Source organism: Nerophis lumbriciformis, linkage group LG21 (genome assembly GCF_033978685.3).
Source record: "Nerophis lumbriciformis linkage group LG21, RoL_Nlum_v2.1, whole genome shotgun sequence".
Classification (NCBI taxonomy): Eukaryota; Metazoa; Chordata; class Actinopteri; order Syngnathiformes; family Syngnathidae; genus Nerophis; species Nerophis lumbriciformis.
In genome coordinates this window covers 30445001-30463897 of record NC_084568.2, presented here as the reverse complement: position 1 = coordinate 30463897, position 18897 = coordinate 30445001, and the positions used below count along the sequence as shown (strand labels likewise).

General features: G+C 38.4%; 1 protein-coding gene across 2 annotated transcripts in view; it reads right to left on the bottom strand.

Moving 5' to 3' along the window:
- Window positions 1-3561: 3561 nt before the first annotated feature.
- Window positions 3562-18897, bottom strand: part of tax1bp1a (Tax1 (human T-cell leukemia virus type I) binding protein 1a) — a 60197-nt gene continuing 44861 nt past the window's right edge. For both annotated transcript variants that reach the window (XM_061982470.1, XM_061982468.2), the window contains exons 12-17: window positions 15377-15723; window positions 14570-14656; window positions 7600-7786; window positions 7345-7535; window positions 7103-7185; window positions 3562-4254 (exon numbers count right to left, since the gene is read on the bottom strand). In XM_061982470.1, coding sequence (XP_061838454.1) covers window positions 4047-4254; window positions 7103-7185; window positions 7345-7535; window positions 7600-7786; window positions 14570-14656; window positions 15377-15723 — 1103 coding nt within the window. In that variant the 3' untranslated portion in view covers window positions 3562-4046. The remainder of the gene's footprint in view (window positions 4255-7102; window positions 7186-7344; window positions 7536-7599; window positions 7787-14569; window positions 14657-15376; window positions 15724-18897) is intronic.

The following is an 18897-nucleotide window of genomic DNA, read 5'->3' as shown; positions in this document are numbered from 1 at the left end:
AAAAATAGAAAAAAATACGGTACATAAATAACATCCTTTAATTGGATTTTGATATTATTTTTTTCATCTTGATGTATTGAAAATGAACACCAATGAGTTGACTGGTGAACATTATCACATCATTTATTCAGAAAGTATAAATCACGACAAATAAAGATAGAATACTATTAACCGCAACATGCAAGTGTAAAAAAAACAAAAACCCAACAACATTATGATTACCGTATTTTTCGGACTATAAGTCGCAGTTTTTTTCATAGTTTGACCGGGGGTGCGACTTATACTCAGGAGCGACTTATGTGTGAAATTATTAACACATTAGCATCCATCCATCCATTTTCTACCGCTTAATTCCTTTGGGGTCGCTGGAGCCTATCTCAGCTACAATCGGGCGGAAGGCGGGGTACACCCTGGACAAGTCGCCACCTCATCACAGAGACAGACAACATTTACCCTCACATTCACACACTAGGGCCAATTTAGTGTTGCCAATCAACCTATCCCCAGGTGCATGTCTTTGACCTATGCACACTTATTTCATGCTCCGCCATCTTGCACTCATTTTGAAACATAGATACTATAAGCTGGTATTTTAAACAAAGCATATGCAAGTGTGCACCTTTTGCCTTCTTTTCCAATGCAGGGGCAGCTTATCAATAGTAATATTTTTCTACTTCAGATGATAATTGCATCATAATCTAACCCCAATATGATGCAGTATCTCTTTTCAGGCACTTTTTTAAAAAACAAAATAAAACTCTTTAATGATCTACACTGTAAAAATGACCAGGATTTCGCAGCATTTAACAGTATGTTTTCAGAGTAAAATCCTATTATCAAAAATGTACTGTAACATTACAAGAAAAACAACTGATGAAATGTAAAAAATATGACATTTATATTTCACAATTAACAATAAAATACTGTAACCATAGTCCTCTGCACGAATGACTGTAAATTCAAACGGATGTGTCTCCTCGTGTGGTTCTGTAGACTACTCTTGTAGAGTAAGTATGCGGTTAAAAGTAATTACCGTATTTTTCGGACTATAAGTCGCAGGGGGGTGCGACTTATACTCAGGAGCGACTTATGTGTGAAATGATTAACACATTACCGTAAAATATCAAATAATATTATTTAGCTCATTCACGTAAGAGACTAGACGTATAAGATTTCATGGGATTTAGCGATTAGATTGTTTGGTAAACATATAGCATGTTCTATATGTTATAGTTATTTACCATAATATGTTTCGTTAACATACCAGGCACGTTCTCAGTTGGTTATTTATGCCTCATATAACGTACACTTATTCAGCCTGTTGTTCACTATTCTTTATTTATTTTAGATTGCCTTTCAAATGTCTATTCTTGGTGTTGGCTTTTTTAAAATAAATTTCCCCCAAAAATGCGACTTATACTCCAGTGCGACTTATATATGTTTTTTTCCTTCTTTATTATGCATTTTCGGCCGGTGCGACTTATACTCCGAAAAATACAGTAGTCAGAATTTTTTTAAATTGTCGTTGTTCAAAAATATGATGAATTAAAAGCAATGTTGTTATAAATTATTTACCTATTTGAGGCTCCAATTACTTCACATCAAAATTTTACAATTTAAATATCTTTTGGGGGTAAATAGTGCACATTTTGTGTTTTTTGTGATTTAAAACAGGGTTTTGTTTCACAAAAAGGGCATAAAACATTTTTAAAAATGAAAACTTTGTCAATGGATAGATCTGAAGTTGATTTATAGATATTTAGCATTTAAAGTAAAAACAATTATATGTGGTTTGTTTTTAACACTTAAGTGACTGAGACTCTTTCCCCAAAAAATGCGACATATGTCTTTTTCCTTCTTTATTATGCATTTTCGGCCGGTGCGACTTATACTCCGAAAAATACGGTAAGTGTAAAAAAAAACATTATAATTAGTACATTTTTCAGAATGTGCTTGTTCTATTTTTAAACAAAGATAACAATCTGAGGTTGTCTTTATTTTGAAGTTATCGTGCCGGGATTTGACCAGTCCCGCCCACTTGGGAGTAGATCTTTCTCCATGTGCCCCCCCCCATCTAAAATGAGTTTGACACCCCCTGTCTTAAAACGGTCGACATGTCGTAACGTGGCAACATATTGGATCATTGTGTGTGATGACAAAGAACTGTTTGAGACAACAACACAACATCTTGCCTCTGATTGGCTCTGGCCAGGAGACGTTGAAAGCCACCAATCAGGTCCCAACAAACAAAACAGAAATATTACAAAAATGATCAAAACAAAGCAAGATATGGACCGAAAAAAAAAAAAAAGCTCATGATCTAGACTTTGGACACCCCTGCTAGACACAGTGAGACATCTCTGCTGTTTTCTCCTATCTTTGTATCCATCTGAGCTCCATTCCATTTGCCAACATGTTTTTTTAAAGTCCAATGACGGTCGCCAACAAAACAAGCGCTCCACTGCCAAACACTCACCGCACCATGTGCCTAATCGGGGGAGGGGGGGAGGGAGGGGAGGGCATGTACATTGAATGTTCTAATGCATGCACTCAAAAGGTGGTTTTGTATTTGAAAAGTAAGAGAGATTAGCTGTGTGTTGTGGACAAGAGCATTCCTGTGTGTGTGTGTGTGTGTGTGTGTGTGTGTGTGTGTGTGTGTGTGTGTGTGTGTGTGTGTGTGTGTGTGTGTGTGTGTGTGTGTGTGTGTGTGTGTGTGTGTGTGTGTGTGTGTGTGTGTGTGTGTGTGAAGAATGAATATTTTTGTTCCAGCCGTATTCAAGTCATCAGCGTTGAGTGTTAAGAGAGTGTGTGTGTGTGTGTGTGTGTGTGTGTGTGTGTGTGTGTGTGTGTGATGTTTTGTGCCAAGTCATTCCTGTAGAGCAGGAGGGCCAACATCAATCAGCGTTGTGACTTATTGCCTGTTAGGATCATACAAATCACATGATGACTTACAACAACAGCGTGGGTTTCAATAAATGACATCTTCTCAAAATAGAGGAACTTTGTGTCTTCCTGAGAACCGGCGTCCTCTGCAGTGGACTTTTGGAGAGGGCTATTTTTTCAAGAAAATAGACCAAAAACAAACGTCCGCTACAGAGGACGCTGGTCGTCATGGGGACATATTTCCAGAATCAATAAGTTGTTCCACTTAATGTGTTATAAAGTGAATGTGATTGGCTTTCTTTGCACACTCTACAGTCACATTTTGCCAAATTTAACGGTAATATTTACAGAACAATGCAACGTTTCATTCTGACAATATGAGGCGTTTCTAAACAAAAACAAAAAAAATTGTCATCGTTTCCATGGTAACAACCTTAAACAGTTGCCACAATGGCAGTATTACACGAGGAGGGTCCAATATTTACCATGTACAGTGAATGTATCGTAAAATGTGTCTTTTTTTTAATTTTCCATGTCAAGTGCTTTTAAATTATATTTTCTTATGTAACGTGGAGATAAGTGTTTTGTATCGGGCAACTGGGGAGGGGGCGGGGCTTACTGTCTTTCTATATAAAAATGAGAAGCTGCTTCAATGTAAACATAAAATAAAAATGAAAATCAGGTGAATATGTTTCTTTATTCATAAAGATCTGTTGACAGTCACACTTGTATTTTCTCTCGCAGGCACACTCACTTGGGCTTTTGTGATTTTGGTGTGCAATAAACAACACGGTCAGAAAGCACATTGATTGGTCATTTGCATGAATATGTCCATATGTGATGCTTCCTTAAGCACGACACACTCATCCATATGTACATTACATTCAGAATAAAGCCTTATTTAGTGCAGATATATTACTTTGAACAGCACTATGCTTTGGAAGCTACCGGGTCCCCTCTAAGAATACACACAATTGTGCTCTTTCTCCATATTGACGTGCGCGACCAATGGTGCGGCGAAGATGAGCGATAAAAGAACAGGAAGCAGATTTACTCGAAGACATAGTTGCTCGCCACGCTTTTTGAACCTGCAAAAGTGCCGATGATTGTACACGGAATACACCATACAGTTGACCGCAGGTAAGGGGGGGCGGGGGGGGGGGTCACTCAATCTGATCGAAGTTAAGCACATGTCCGTCAAAGTGCGTGAGGACATGTCTTTCGAAGAGACGCTGCTGGCAGTCGAGGGGGAACTGCTCGGAGCAGACGGGACAAACCTTCCAGTGAGACTCCACGTGCTGCTCGAAGCTGCGCTGCTCAAAGTGCGGCGGGAAGATGACTTCGCACAGGGGGCAGCGCTTGTGGACGTCACTGTTGTGCATATGAAAGGGAGGAAAAAATAGGTTAGAGTGGCAAACAATTAAATATTTTAATCCAAATGCCCGATCTGTATTTGTATCTAAATACCCGTTTTGATATTTGTACCGCAATGTCCGATCTGTAAATGCCCATTTTGGTGCTTATATCCAAATGCCCTTTTTGATTTTTGTATCGAAATGTCTGATCAGTATATATATCTAAATGCCCATTTTATTTTTGTATCCAAATGTCCGATCAGTATTTGTAACCTTTTTGGTATTTAAACTGAAATGTCCCATCCGTAATATGTATCTGAATGCCCAGTTTTCTTTTTTTCCCTCCTAATCCAGATGCCCAATCTGTAATCTCTAAATGCCCATTTTCATTTTTTAATCCAAACGTTTGATCTGTATCTAAATGCCCATTTCGGTGTTTGTACCAAAATGTCCGATCAATAATCTATATCTAAATGCCCATTTTTCTTTAATTTAAAAAAAAAAAAGTCTTATTTTTTTTTAATCTAAACGCCCAATCTGTATCTAAAAGCCCAACTCGGTATTGTACCAAGATGTCCGATCGGTATATGTATCTAGCAGCCCATTTTAGTTTTGTACCAAAATGTCCGATCTGTATATGTATCAAATGCTCATTCTGGTAATTGTACCAAAATGTCCGATTAGTAATCCCTGTCTAAATACCCATTTTGCCCCCCCACCCATCCAAAACCTGATCTGTAATTTATCTAAATGGCAATTTTGTTATTGTACCAAATAGTCCTATCAGTAATCTGTATCTAAGTGCCCTTTTTGATTTTCAAATCCAAACGTCCGACCTGTATTTGAATGCCCATTTTGGTATTTTACCAAAATGTCCCATCAGTAATTGTATCTAAATGCCCATTTGGATAATATCCGATCAGTAATCTGTGTCTAAATGCCCTTTTTTTTTTTTTTTATCTTTACGGCCGATCTGTATCTGAATGCCCATTTTGGAATAGTACCAAAATGTCCGATCAGTATTGTATCTAAATGCCCATTTAGATATTTGTACCAAAATAAACAATCAGTAATCTGTCTAAATATCCTTTTGTTTTTTTTAAATCCAAACAGCCGATCTGTATCTGAATGCCCATTTTGGTATTTTACCAAAATGCCCGATCAGTAATATGTATGTAAATGCCCATTTGGATATTTGTACCAAAATATCTGATCAGTAATCTGTGTCTAAATGCCCTTTTGGTTTTTGAATCCAAACGTCTGATCTGTATCTGAATGCCCATTTTGGAATCGTACCAAAATGTCCGATCAGTAATCTGTATCTAAATGCCCATTTGAATTTTTGTACCAAAATATCCGATCAGTAATCTGTGTCTAAATGCCCTTTTGGATTTTTGAATCCAAACAGCCGATCTGTATCTGAATGCCCATTTTGGAATTGTACCAAAATGTCCGATCAGTAATCTGTATCTAAATGCCCATTTGGATTTTTGTACCAAAATATCCGATCAGTAATCTGTGTCTAAATGCCCTTCTGGATTTTTGTACCAAAATATCCGATCAGTAATCTGTGTCTAAATGCCCTTTTGGTTTTTGAATCCAAATGGCCGATCTGTATCTGAATGCCCATTTTGGTATTGTACCAAAATGTCCGATCAGTAATCTGTATCTAAATGCCCATTTGGATTTTTGTACCAAAATATCCGATCAGTAATCTGTGTCTAAATGCCCTTTTGGATTTTTGTGCCAAAATATCCGATCAGTAATCTGTGTCTGAATGCCCTTTTGGTTTTTGAATCCAAACGGCCGATCTGTATCTGAATGCCCATTTTGGTATTGTACCAAAATGTCCGATCAGTAATCTGTATCTAAATGCCCATTTGGATTATTGTACCAAAATATCCGATCAGTAATCTGTGTCTAAATGCCCTTTTGGATTTTTGAATGCAAAGGACTGATCTGTAGCTGAATGCCCATTTTGGTATTGCACCAAAATATTCGATCAGTAATCTGTATCTAAATGCCCATTTGGATTATTGTACCAAAATATCCGATCAGTAATCTGTGTCTAAATGCCCTTCTGGTTTTTTTTAATTCAAAGGACCGATCTGTAGCTGAATGCCCATTTTGGTATTGTACCAAAATATCCGATCAGTAATCTGTATCTAAATGCCCATTTGGATTTTGGTACCATAATATCCTATCGGTAATCTGATACGTTTGATCTGTATCTAAATGCCCATTTTGGTATTTGTACTGAAATGTCCGATTAGTAATCCATATCTAAATGCCCGGTTGGGTATTTGTACCAAAATGTCGATCAGTAATCTATCATCCCTATTTAAATGCCCATTTTGCTTCTTTTTTTTAAATCCAAATGCCCAATCTGTAATCCATATCTAAATTCCCATTTTGGTATTTGTACCGAAATGTCCGATTAGTAATCGGTATCCAAATGCCCATTTTGGTATTTGAATCCAATGGCCTGATCTTATATTTGTATTTGGACACCAACACCAAAATGGGCATTTAAATAAAAATAACCGATCGGGTATTTGGATTCTAATGCCAAAATGGGCACCCGGATACAAATAACGGTAAATGCACATCCAAAATCAACAGATGTTTAATTTGAGCAGTCTTGTTCATAGAAATGTTACAAATTAATGTAACTTAAAATGGTTTGAGTATGATGCAGAATTCATCTCAATAGCTGATTTGGTCAATAGGTGTGCAGCAATAGTCTTACTACTTTATAAGAGATCCTCAGGTGGCCTTTATCTCAGTCATGTGACCAAAGTGACTGCTCATTTTATTTCCATGGCCTGACTTCGTGCACATGAGCGTGTGAGCGTGTGACGTACCTGGCGTCGAAGCAGAAGCTGCTCCTGGCGTCAGCGCGTCTCTTGGCTTGATGGTCACACGAAGGCTGAGCAGCTTCAGGTTTCTGCAGCACAAAAGAAACATTTAGAGACTCCAAGAGACAAAAATAGGAGCATAAAAAGACATTTCCCTGTTCTGTTGCACTGAGGGAGTTAATTAGAGCTTTATGCAAATGACTTCCTCCTTTTAAGGGCGTGGAAGTAAAGCATGTTCCTTTTCTTACGTCCTGTGGGTCGTCTGCAGGCGGGTGGTCCGCAGGCTCTGGGGGGGTGGTGCTGCGTGTGGGCTGCATGCACACCACCTCTCTGTCCCAGCCCGGGTGTGGGGGGGTGATGGGCGGGGCGCAGGGGGTGGCGCAATGCGGCGCCTCGGGTGGAGGACGGGCCGCTTGATCAAGTGAAAGTGCTTCCTGGTCTGTGAAACACAGTGTTAGCATGCATGCTAGCTCCACCCAGCAGACTTGTGGAAGTACCGGTACCTTCCATGGCGCCAGTAGCGTAAGGGTTACCAAACTGCAGCTCAGCAGGTCTCTGTGGGACCAGAGGGGGCGGCGAGGGGTCCTGAGGGTACGGCAGCGGGAAGCGCAGAACCATCGGCTGCTCCACCTCAGCTCCTTCAGTGCGGGCGTCACGCTCCTTCTGACGACTCACACACACCTGCAGCTCCTGCCAGGACACAAACCTCACTTTTTCCCCTCATTCATGCCTAAAAACAGCAATGTTCCCCTCATTAAAGTGCATCTTTGACTGTTTTTTCTGTGGTGCCTAAAAACAGCAATTTTCCCCTCATTAAAGTGCATCTTTGACTGTTTGCTGTGGTAGATGCCTAAAAACAGCAATTTCCCCTCATTAAAGTGCATCTTTGACTGTTTTTTCTGTGGTACATGCCTAAAACAGCAATTTTCCCCTCATTAAAGTGCATCTTTGACTTTTTTTTATGTGGTAGATGCCTAAAAACAGCAATGTTCCTGTCGTTAAAAGTGCATTTTTAAGCGTTTTTTTATGTGGTAGATGCCTAAAAACAGCAATGTTCCTGTCGTTAAAAGTGCATTTTTAAGCGTTTTTTTCTGTGGTAGAAGGCTAAAACCACCAATGTTCCGTCATTAAAGTGCATCTTTGACTGGCTTTTCTGTGGTAGATGCCTAAAAACAGCAATGTTCCTGTCATTAAAGTGCATCTTTGACTGGCTTTTCTGGGGTAGATGCCTAAAAACAGCAATGTTACTGTCATTAAAGTGCATATTTGACTGGCTTTTCTGGGGTAGATCCCTAAAAACTGCAAAATTCCAGTCATTAAAGTGTATCTTTGACTGGCTTTTCTTTGGTAGATCCCTAAAAACAGCAATGTTCCCATCATTAAAGTGCATCTTTGACCGGATTTCCTGTGGTAGATCCCTAAAAACAGCAATGTTCCCGTCACTAAAGAGCATTTTAACTGGCTTTTCTGTGGCAGATGCCTAAAAACAGCAATGTTAACGTCACTAAAGAGCATTTTTAACCGGCTTTTCTGTGGCAGATGCCTAAAAACAGCAATGTTCCCATCAAACTGCATTTTTAACCGGCTTTTCTGTGGTAGATGGCTAAAAACAGCAATGTTCCCGTCATTAAAGTGCATTTTTAACCAGCTTTTTTGTGGCAGATGCCTAAAAACAGCAATGTTCCTGTCATTGAGTGCATCTTTGACTGGCTATTCAGGGGGTAGATGCCTAAAAACAGCAATGTTCCCGTCATTAAAGTGCATTTTTAACCAGCTTTATTGTGGCAGATGCCTAAAAACAGCAATGTTCCTGTCATTGAGTGCATCTTTGACTGGCTATTCAGGGGGTAGATACCTAAAAACAGTAATGTTCCCGTCATTAAAGTGCATGTTTAACCGGCTTTTTTGTGGCGGATGCCTAAAAACAGCGATGTTCCTATCATTGAGTGCATCTTTAACTGGCTTTTCTGGGGTAGATGCCTAAAAACCGCAATGTTTCAGTAATTAAAGTGCATCTTTGACTGGCTTTTCTGTGGTAGATGCCTAAAAACAGCAAGGTTCCTGTCATTTAGTGCATCTTTGACTGGCTTTTATGTGGCAGATTCTTAAAAACAGCAATGTTTCCGTCATTAAAGTGCATTTTAAACGGCTTTTCTGTGGCAAATGGCTAAAAACAGCAATGTTCCTGTCATGCAGTGCATCTTTGACTGGCTTTTCTGTGGTAGCTCCCTAAAAACAGCAATGTTCCCCTCATTTGGTGCATCTTTGACTGGCTTTTCTGTGGTAGCTCCCTAAAAACAGCAATGTCCCCGTCATTAAAGTGCATTTTCAACTGACTTTTCTGTGGTAGATGCCTAAAAACAGCAAGGCTACCGTCATTAAAGTGCATTTCCAACCAACTTTTCTGTGGTAGATGCCTAAAAACAGCAATGCTACCGTCATTAAAGTGCATTTTCAACTGACTTTTCTGTGGTAGATGCCTAAAAACAGCAATGCTACCGTCATTAAAGTGCATTTCCAACCAACTTTTCTGTGGTAGATGCCTAAAAACAGCAATGCTACCGTCATTAAAGTGCATTTCCAACCAACTTTTCTGTGGTAGATGCCTAAAAACAGCAATGTCCCTGTCATTAAGTGCATTTCCAACCGACTTTTCTGTGGTAGATGCCTAAAAACAGCAATGCTACCGTCATTAAAGTGCATTTCCAACCGACTTTTCTGTGGTAGATGCCTAAAAAACACAGCTTTCCTGTCATACGGAGAATCTTTGATTGCATTTTTGCAGCAGCTTCCTAAGGCCAGCAGTGTTGATATTGTTTATTTTGTAGAATAGGATCTTTGACGAGCATTTTCCGGTGGATCCTTTGACAAAGTTCCCCTTCACCCGAGCAGTCCTAGTTTTCAAAGATGGCACTGACATGCAGTGAGTGAAATAGTGGTGTTGTACACTCTGTGAAGCAGCAGCATTAGTCATTAGTGTAATGGGTGTCAGACTCTCCCTCCCTGCACCGACCTCCATGGATGACTTCATTAGTGCTCTGTTAGCAGCTTTAACATTTCAACCAGGGTTGGGGAGGTGAAGCCGACACGCCGCCTGGCATTTGCATGGAATAATGGCGACAGGTGTGGGTGTATTCATTAGCGAGGTAAGCTACAGCGAATCAACTCTAAGTGACTGAAACCCTGGCATCCCAACTTTTTCACTTGGGCGCTGCAAAAAATACTACATGTAAAGTGACTATATATATATATATATATATATATATATATTAGAGATGTCCCATAATATCAGCCTGCCGATAAATGCTTTAAAATGTAATATTGGAAATCATCGATATCGTTTTTTTTTTATTAGCGATGTTTTTTTGTTTTTTTTTAATTAAATCAACATAAAAAACACAAGATACACTTACAATTAGTGCACCAACCCAAAAAACCTCCCTCCCCCATTTACACTCATTCACACAAAAGGGTTGTTTCTTTCTGTTATTAATATTCTGGTTCCTACATTATATATCAATATATATCAATACAGTCTGCAAGGGATACAGTCCGTAAGCACACATGATTGGTCCACTAATAGTACTAACCTTTAACAGTTAATTTTACTCATTTTCATTCATTACTAGTTTCTATGTAACTGTTTTTATATTGTTCAACTTTCTTTTTTATTCAAGAAAATGTTTTAAATTTATTTGTCTTATTTTATTTTATAATTTTTTTAAAAAAGGACCTTATCTTCACCATACCTGGTTGTCCAAATTAGGCATAATAATGTGTTAATTCCACGACTGCGTATATCGTTATCGGTTGGTATCGGTATCGGTAATTAAGAGTTGGACAATATTGGAATATTGGATATCGGCAAAAATCCCTAATGTATATATATATATATATATATATATATATATATATATATATATATACACATACATACATTTATCTATATATATATATACATACATACATACATATATATATATATATATATATATATATATATATATATACATATACATATACATATACATAAATATATATTATACACACAAAGTACCGTATTTTTTGGACTATAAGTCGCAGTTTTTTCATAGTTTGCTCCAGTGCGACTTATTTATGTTTTTTTCCTTCTTTATTATGCATTTTCGGCAGGTGCGACTTATACTCCAGAAAAATACGGTATATAGCCTATATATACTGTATATGTGTGTACATGCCGGACTATTGGGGGGCGGTATAGCTCGGTTGGTAGAGCGGACGTGCCAGCAACTTGAGGGTTCCAAGTTTGATCCCCGCTTCCGCCACCCTAGTCACTGCCGTTGTGTCCTTGGGAAAGACACTTTACCCACCTGCTCCCAGTGCCACCCACACTGGTTTAAATGTAACTTAGATATTGGGTTTCACTATGTAAAAGCGCTTTGAGTCACTAGAGAAAAGCGCTATATAAATATAATTCACTTCACTTCACATACATACTGTATATATGTATGTATATATATATATATGTATGTGCATATATATTTGCATAAATATGCATATATATAAATAAATATATGCATATATATGAACATGTATATGCATATATATATATATATATATATATATATATATATATATATACACATGTACACATGCACAGTTGCTCTTAGGACCTTAAGTTGCTTTGAAATGGCTCCATGTGACTTTCCTGACTTGTTCAAGTCAATGATTATTTTTTTCAGATCTGTGCTGAGTTCCGTTGTATATTGCTGTATGTATACTTTTGACCCGGCAGATTTGGTCACATTTTCAGTACACCCATCATAAATTCATAAAAGAACCAAACTTCATGAATGTTTTCTGTGACCAACAAGTATGTGCTCCAATCACTCTATCACAAAAAAAACAAAGAGTTGTAGAAATGATTGGAAACTCAAGACAGCCATGACATTATGTGCATGTATATTTTCTGTGTGTACCGTATTTTTCGGACTATAAGTCGCAGTTTTTTTCATAGTTTGGCCGGGGGTGCGACTTATACTCAGGAGCGACTTATGTGTGAAATTAATAACACATTACCGTAAAATATCAAATAATATTATTTATCTCATTCACGTAAGAGACTAGACGTATAAGATTTCATGGGATTTAGCGATTAGGAGTGACCGATTGTTTGGTAAACATATAGCATGTTCTATATGTTATACAAGCCCCGTTTCCATATGAGTTGGGAAATTGTGTTAGATGTAAATATAAATGGAATACAATGATTTGCAAATCCTTTTCAACCCATATTCAATTGAATGCACTACAAAGACAACATATTTGATGTTCAAACTCATAAACTTTTTTTTTTTTTTGCAAATAATAATTAACTTAGAATTTCATGGCTGCAACACGTGCCAAAGTAGTTGGGAAAGGGCATGTTCACCACTGTGTTACATGGCCTTTCCTTTTAACAACACTCAGTAAACGTTTGGGAACTGAGAAGACACATTTTTTTAAGCTTCTCAGGTGGAATTCTTTCCCATTCTTGCTTGATGTACAGCTTAAGTTGTTCAACAGTCCGGGGGTCTCCGTTGTGCTATTTTAGGCTTCATAATGCGCCACACATTTTCAATGGGAGACAGGTCTGGACTACAGGCAGGCCAGTCTAGTACCCGCACTCTTTTACTATGAAGCTATGTTGATGTAACACGTGGCTTGGCATTGTCTTGCTGAAATAAGCAGGGGCGTCCATGGTAGCGTTGCTTGGATGGCAACATATGTTGCTCCAAAACCTGTATGTACCTTTCAGCATTAATGGCGCCTTCACAGATGTGTAAGTTACTCATGTCTTGGGCACTAATACACCCCCATACCATCACAGATGCTGGCTTTTCAACTTTGCGCCTATAACAATCCGGATGGTTCTTTTCCTCTTTGGTCCGGAGGACACGACATCCACAGTTTCCAAGAACAATTTGAAATGAGGACTCGTCAGACCACAGAACACTTTTCCACTTTGTATCAGTCCATCTTAGATGAGCTCAGGCCCAGCGAAGCCGACGGCGTTTCTGGGTGTTGTTGATAAACGGGTTTCGCCTTGCATAGGAGAGTTTTAACTTGCACTTACAGATGTAGCGACCAACTGTAGTTACTGACAGTGGGTTTCTGAAGTGTTCCTGAGCCCATGTGGTGATATCCTTTACACACTGATGTCACTTGTTGATGCAGTACAGCCTGAGGGATCGAAGGTCACAGGCTTAGCTGCTTACGTGCAAAGATTTCTCCAGATTCTCTGAACCCTTTGATGATATTACGGACCGTAGATGGTGAAATCCCTAAATTCCTTGCAATAGCTGGTTGAGAAAGGTTTTTCTTAAACTGTTCAACAATTTGCTCACGCATTTGTTGACAAAGTGGTGACCCTCGCCTCATCCTTGTTTGTGAATGACTGAGCATTTCATGGAATCTACTTTTATACCCAATCATGGCACCCACCTGTTCCTAATTTGCCTGTTCACCTGTGGGATGTTCCAAATAAGTGTTTGATGAGCATTCCTCAACTTTATCAGTATTTATTGCCACCTTTCCCAACTTCTTTGTCACATGTTGCTGGCATCAAATTCTAAAGTTAATGATTATTTGCAAAAAAAAAAAAGTTTATCAGTTTGAACACCAAATATGTTGTCTTTGTTGCATATTCAACTGAATATGGGTTGAAAATGATTTGCAAATCATTGTATTCCATTTATATTTACATCTAACACAATTTTCCAACTCATATGGAAACGGGGTTTGTAGTTATTTGAATGACTCTTACCATAATATGTTACGTTAACATACCAGGCACGTTCTCAGTTGGTTATTTATGCCTCATATAACGTACACTTATTCAGCCTGTTGTTCACTATTCTTTATTTATTTTAAATTGCCTTTCAAATGTCTATTCTTGGTGTTGGCTTTTATCAAATAAATGTCCCCCAAAAATGCGACTTATACTCCAGTGCGACTTATATATGTTTTTTTCCTTCTTTATTATGCATTTTCGGCCGGTGCGACTTATACTCCGGAGTAACTTATACTCCGAAAATTACGTTAAGTGACATTTTGAGTTATGTGATGCGATTGGACATTTTTTTTTAAAGAAAAATCCACAAAGCTCAGGAGCTGGTTGTGTTATTTGTGACCATGTGTGTTGACTTTTTGTGTAATATATTTGTGCCATGAGTGGGAAAGGTTGTTTGTATTGGGTCATATTTAAAAATGCTGCGCTGGGTACACATTCAAAGTGCAATTCATGGTCATTAACCCGGATTATTCATGATATCCACAAAATGGCAGCACCTAAGCTGTCAGATATTTGAAATGAAGTTGAAGGCATTTTTCGGGCCAGATCCTTTACTAAACTTGTGACATCTCGCGGGTCAAACCTGAACTTGCCGACGAGCTGTAGTTTACAACACCCCCTGGTCTAATACGAGGAGGAGTGGTTGGATATTTTGACTTTACCTCCTGCAGCCACTCCTTGTCTTTCAAAGCCCGGGCCAGGTCACGTTTGAGCTCCATCACCTCGCTTGTCCGCTCGGCCATCTGCACCTAGACACACAGAAGAGCACGTCAATAACCATCTGAAAGTCCGTTTCGCTCCAGAGAGTTTTAGGTCAGCTTCAAGGAACCTAAAAGCAAACAATCCCAGATAAGAGGCGTTTAATTGTTGATCTGTTATTGATCTGGTGCCGCGGCCGGCGAGGGACAGGATGGCAGTAAATCAGAGAGAGCCAGCGGGGAGAGTGCATGTCTGCTCCTCTCTCGTTTCATCCCATTACAAAGATTCCAAATCCCCTCGGCTTCTCGCTCTGCTTCATGTCTGTCTGAGCGCCCACTTTCCTGACTCTTTAAATTGTGCTTTTCTTTTGCGTCCCCCCCCCAAATTCTCTTTCATCTCCTTTGGTGCTCTCGCTCCCCTCTGAGGGATTTATGGCGCAGCATTAGAGGGTGAAGTTCAGGTGGGGAGTAGGGACGGTCTGTTTGTCTGTCTCGGGATGTAAACAGTCGTAAAGCATGGAAGGGCCGCAGCGCTCTCCCCCCTGGGGGCCATTAGGAGCCACACAGGACATGGGCCCTCCACTCAGACAGGAGGGCCCATCAAAGACACCGACAAAAACGCACTCGCTTCCAAGTTGTTGGGTTCAAAGTTCGCTCATTTAACCCTGCCAGCTCCAGCGCAAAAGAGGTATTCCATGCTCGCTAACTTCATATAGTACTATACCTAATATTGTGACCAACAAGAGTATAATAATTCAGTGGGAGTCTCACTCGAAATCGCTCCTCCTCATTGGCCAGACGCTGTTTGAGAGTCTCGTTGATGGCGCATTGCTCTTTCCACTTCTCCTCCATCAGCGCCAGCTCCTCCTCCACCGAGTGGGTCTGCTCCCTCTCGGACGTCTCCTCCTCCTCCTCCTCCTCTTGGGGCTGTCGCTCGCCCTCCACCTCCACCCAGCTCGTCATCCTTAGGCTGTCCTCACGCGTATCGTCGCGTTCTTTGCTCTCCTCTTCCTGGTTCACGTCTCGCTCGCTCTTCTTCTCCTCGCTCTCTGCGCTGCTTTGCGTACATTCACGGCTCTCAGGCTCGGCGCCGATTGTCCCGGCTGCGGCAATACTTCCTGCAGAAACACGCACATAATACCTTTTTATTTTCATTTTTTATGAATACGAGTGAATTTAATGTGATGGGTAAATATTTTGTTTGTGTCTTATACCAGTGGTTCTCAATTGGGGGTACGCGTACCCCTGGGGGTACTTGAAGGTATGCCAAGGGGTACGTGAGATTTTTTTTTAAATATTGTAAAAATAGCAACAATTCAGAAATCCTTTATAAATATGTTTATTGAATAATACTTCAACAAAATATGAATGTAAGTTCATAAACTCAGTGAAGCACAAGGTCAGGTTTCTCACTGAAAATGTCTGTCAAAAAGAATTGTGAAAACAAATGCAACAATGCAATATTCAGTGTTGACAGCTAGATTTTTTGTGGACATGTTCCATAAATATTGATGTTAAAGATTTCTTTTTTTGTGAAGAAATGTTTAGAATTAAGTTCATGAATCCAGAGGGATCTCTATTACAATCCCCAAAGAGGGCACTTTAAGTTGATGATTACTTCTATGTGTAGACATCTTTATTTATAATTGAATCACTTGTTTATTTTTCAACAAGTTTTTAGTTATTTTTATATATTTTTTTCCAAATAGTTCAAGAAAGACCACGACAAATGAGCAATATTTTGCACTGTTATACAATTTAATAAGTCAGAAACCGATGACATAGTGCTGTATTTTACTTCTTTATCTCTTTTTTTTCAACCAAAAATGCTTTGCTCTGATTAGGGGGTACTTGAATTAAAAAAATGTTCACAGGGGGTACTTCACTGAAAAAAGGTTGAGAACCACTGTCTTATACATTGAATTTTTCTATATACAGCAGTACAGGGGTGTCCAAAGTGCAGCCCGCGGCACATTCTAAAGATACTTATCCAAAAAAAAACACATAAAAAGTGGAATAAAGAGCAAACATGTTACTCCAAAAAAAACACACAAAAAGTGGAATAAAAGAGCAAACATGTTACTCCAAAAAAACACACAAAAAGTGGAATAACAAAGTAGGGATGTCCGATAATGGCTTTTTGCCGATATCCAATATTCCAATATTGTCCAACTCTTTAATTACCGATACCGATATCAACCGATACCGATAACAACCGATATATACAGTCGTGGAATTAACACATTCTTATGCCTAATTTGGACAACCAGGTATGGTGAAAATAAGGTACTTTAAAAAAATAAAAATAAAATAAAATAAGATAAATAAATTAAAAACATTTTCTTGAATAAAAAATAAAGTAAAACAATATAAAAACAGTTACTAGTAATGAATGAAAATGAGTAAAATTAACTGTTAAAGGTTAGCACTATTAGTGGACCAGCAGCACGCACAATCATGTGTGCTTACGGACTGTATCCCTTGCAGACTGTATTGATATATATTGATATATAATGTAGGAACCAGAATATTAATAACAGAAAGAAACAACCCTTTTGTGTGAATGAGTGTAAATGGGGGAGGGAGGTTTTTTGGGTTGGTGCACTAATTGTAAGTGTATCTTGTGTTTTTTATGTTGATTTAATTAAAAAAAACAACAAAAAAAAACGATACCGATAATTTCCGATATTACATTTTAACGCATTTATCGGTCGATAATATAGGCAGGCCGATATTATCGGACATCTCTATAAAAAAGCAAACGTGTCATTTAACAAGAAAATGTTGCATTTTTGACATGAATAACACAAAGCTGCCATGCAGGCTGTTTTTAACTTTAAAACTGGCATTGCTGGATAAATAATAAGAACTTAGAATCAACGGATGGATCTGAACTTGCTCTACAGCTTTAAGCGGTGAAAGTAAAAATAATATATATTGATGTATGACTTTTTCTTTTAACACTTCTATGAGTTGGAGCCTTTTGGATCCCAGAAATATTTTTGTCAGACTTTTTTTTAAATTGTCATTGTTCAAAAATATGATGAATTAAAGGCAATGTTAAATTTAATTAAATTAAAAGCAATAAATTATTTACCTATTTGAGGCTCCAATTACTTCACATCAAATTTTACACTTTAAATATATTTTGGGGGTAAATAGTGCATATTTTGTGTTTTTGTGATTAAAACAGGGTTTGGTTTCACAAAAAGGGCATACAATATTTTTTTAAATGAAAACATTGTCAATGGATAGATCTGAAGTTGATTTATAGATATTTAGCATTTAAAGTAAAAACAATTACCGTATTTTTCGGAGTATAACTCGCTCCGGAGTATAAGTCGCACCCCCGGCCAAACTATGAAAAAAAACTGCGACTTATAGTCCAAAAAATACGGTATATGTGGTTTGTTTTTAACACTTTAGTGACTGAGACTCTTTTGGGTCCCAGGGACCTTCAACATTCACCAAAATTTAGGGGAGCCCTGATTGTTACAATAAATATTGTATTGTTTTTTTTTTAAATAAATGCGCGCTTTTATTTTTCAGTTAGCGACCCTCAGGCAAAAAAGTTTGGACACCCCTGCAGTAGTACCTCAACATATAAACTTAATTGGTTCTGTGACAGAGTTCTTAAGTCAAAACACTTGTATCTCAAATCAACTTATCCTGATGTAAATTAACTGAAACCAATTTAATTACAGCACAGTCACACACACTAATCACAGCACGTTTAACATGCCTTTTAAAAAGACAAACAAACTTATATATAAGAAATATTGTATAAAAACAATATAAAAGAATGTAGTGCAAACAAGTAGTTTTATGAAGTAATGTAATGATAACATACAGCAATTACCTTGGAGTGTGGAATTTTTTGAGCTGCTTCTCTGTCAAACACACCATATTTTCATGGATGAATGTCTGCCATTTAAATATTATTTTAACATTATGGATGGTGTTAGACTCGCAAGTCGCTTCTCCAAGTTAGCTTGCTACACACTCTTGTGTTGATTTTATAATGATTTTGTTCTTTAATTCTTTGAATTTCATCCATTTCCTCCTCTCAGCACTGTCCTTGACACGCACTTTCTTCCTTCCCATGGTTGGAAAGCAAAGTTATGTTGATCTCTAGCTATAAGCTAATGGTAGTGAGTGAGACCAGATCTTACAGGGTTCACTGTAGCATCCGCTACACCAACTAATGGCAAGATGCTTGTAAGTCATATTTTTGCTTGCAACTTCGAGCACAACAATTAGCCGAGGGACATCTCTTATCTCAAAACACTCTT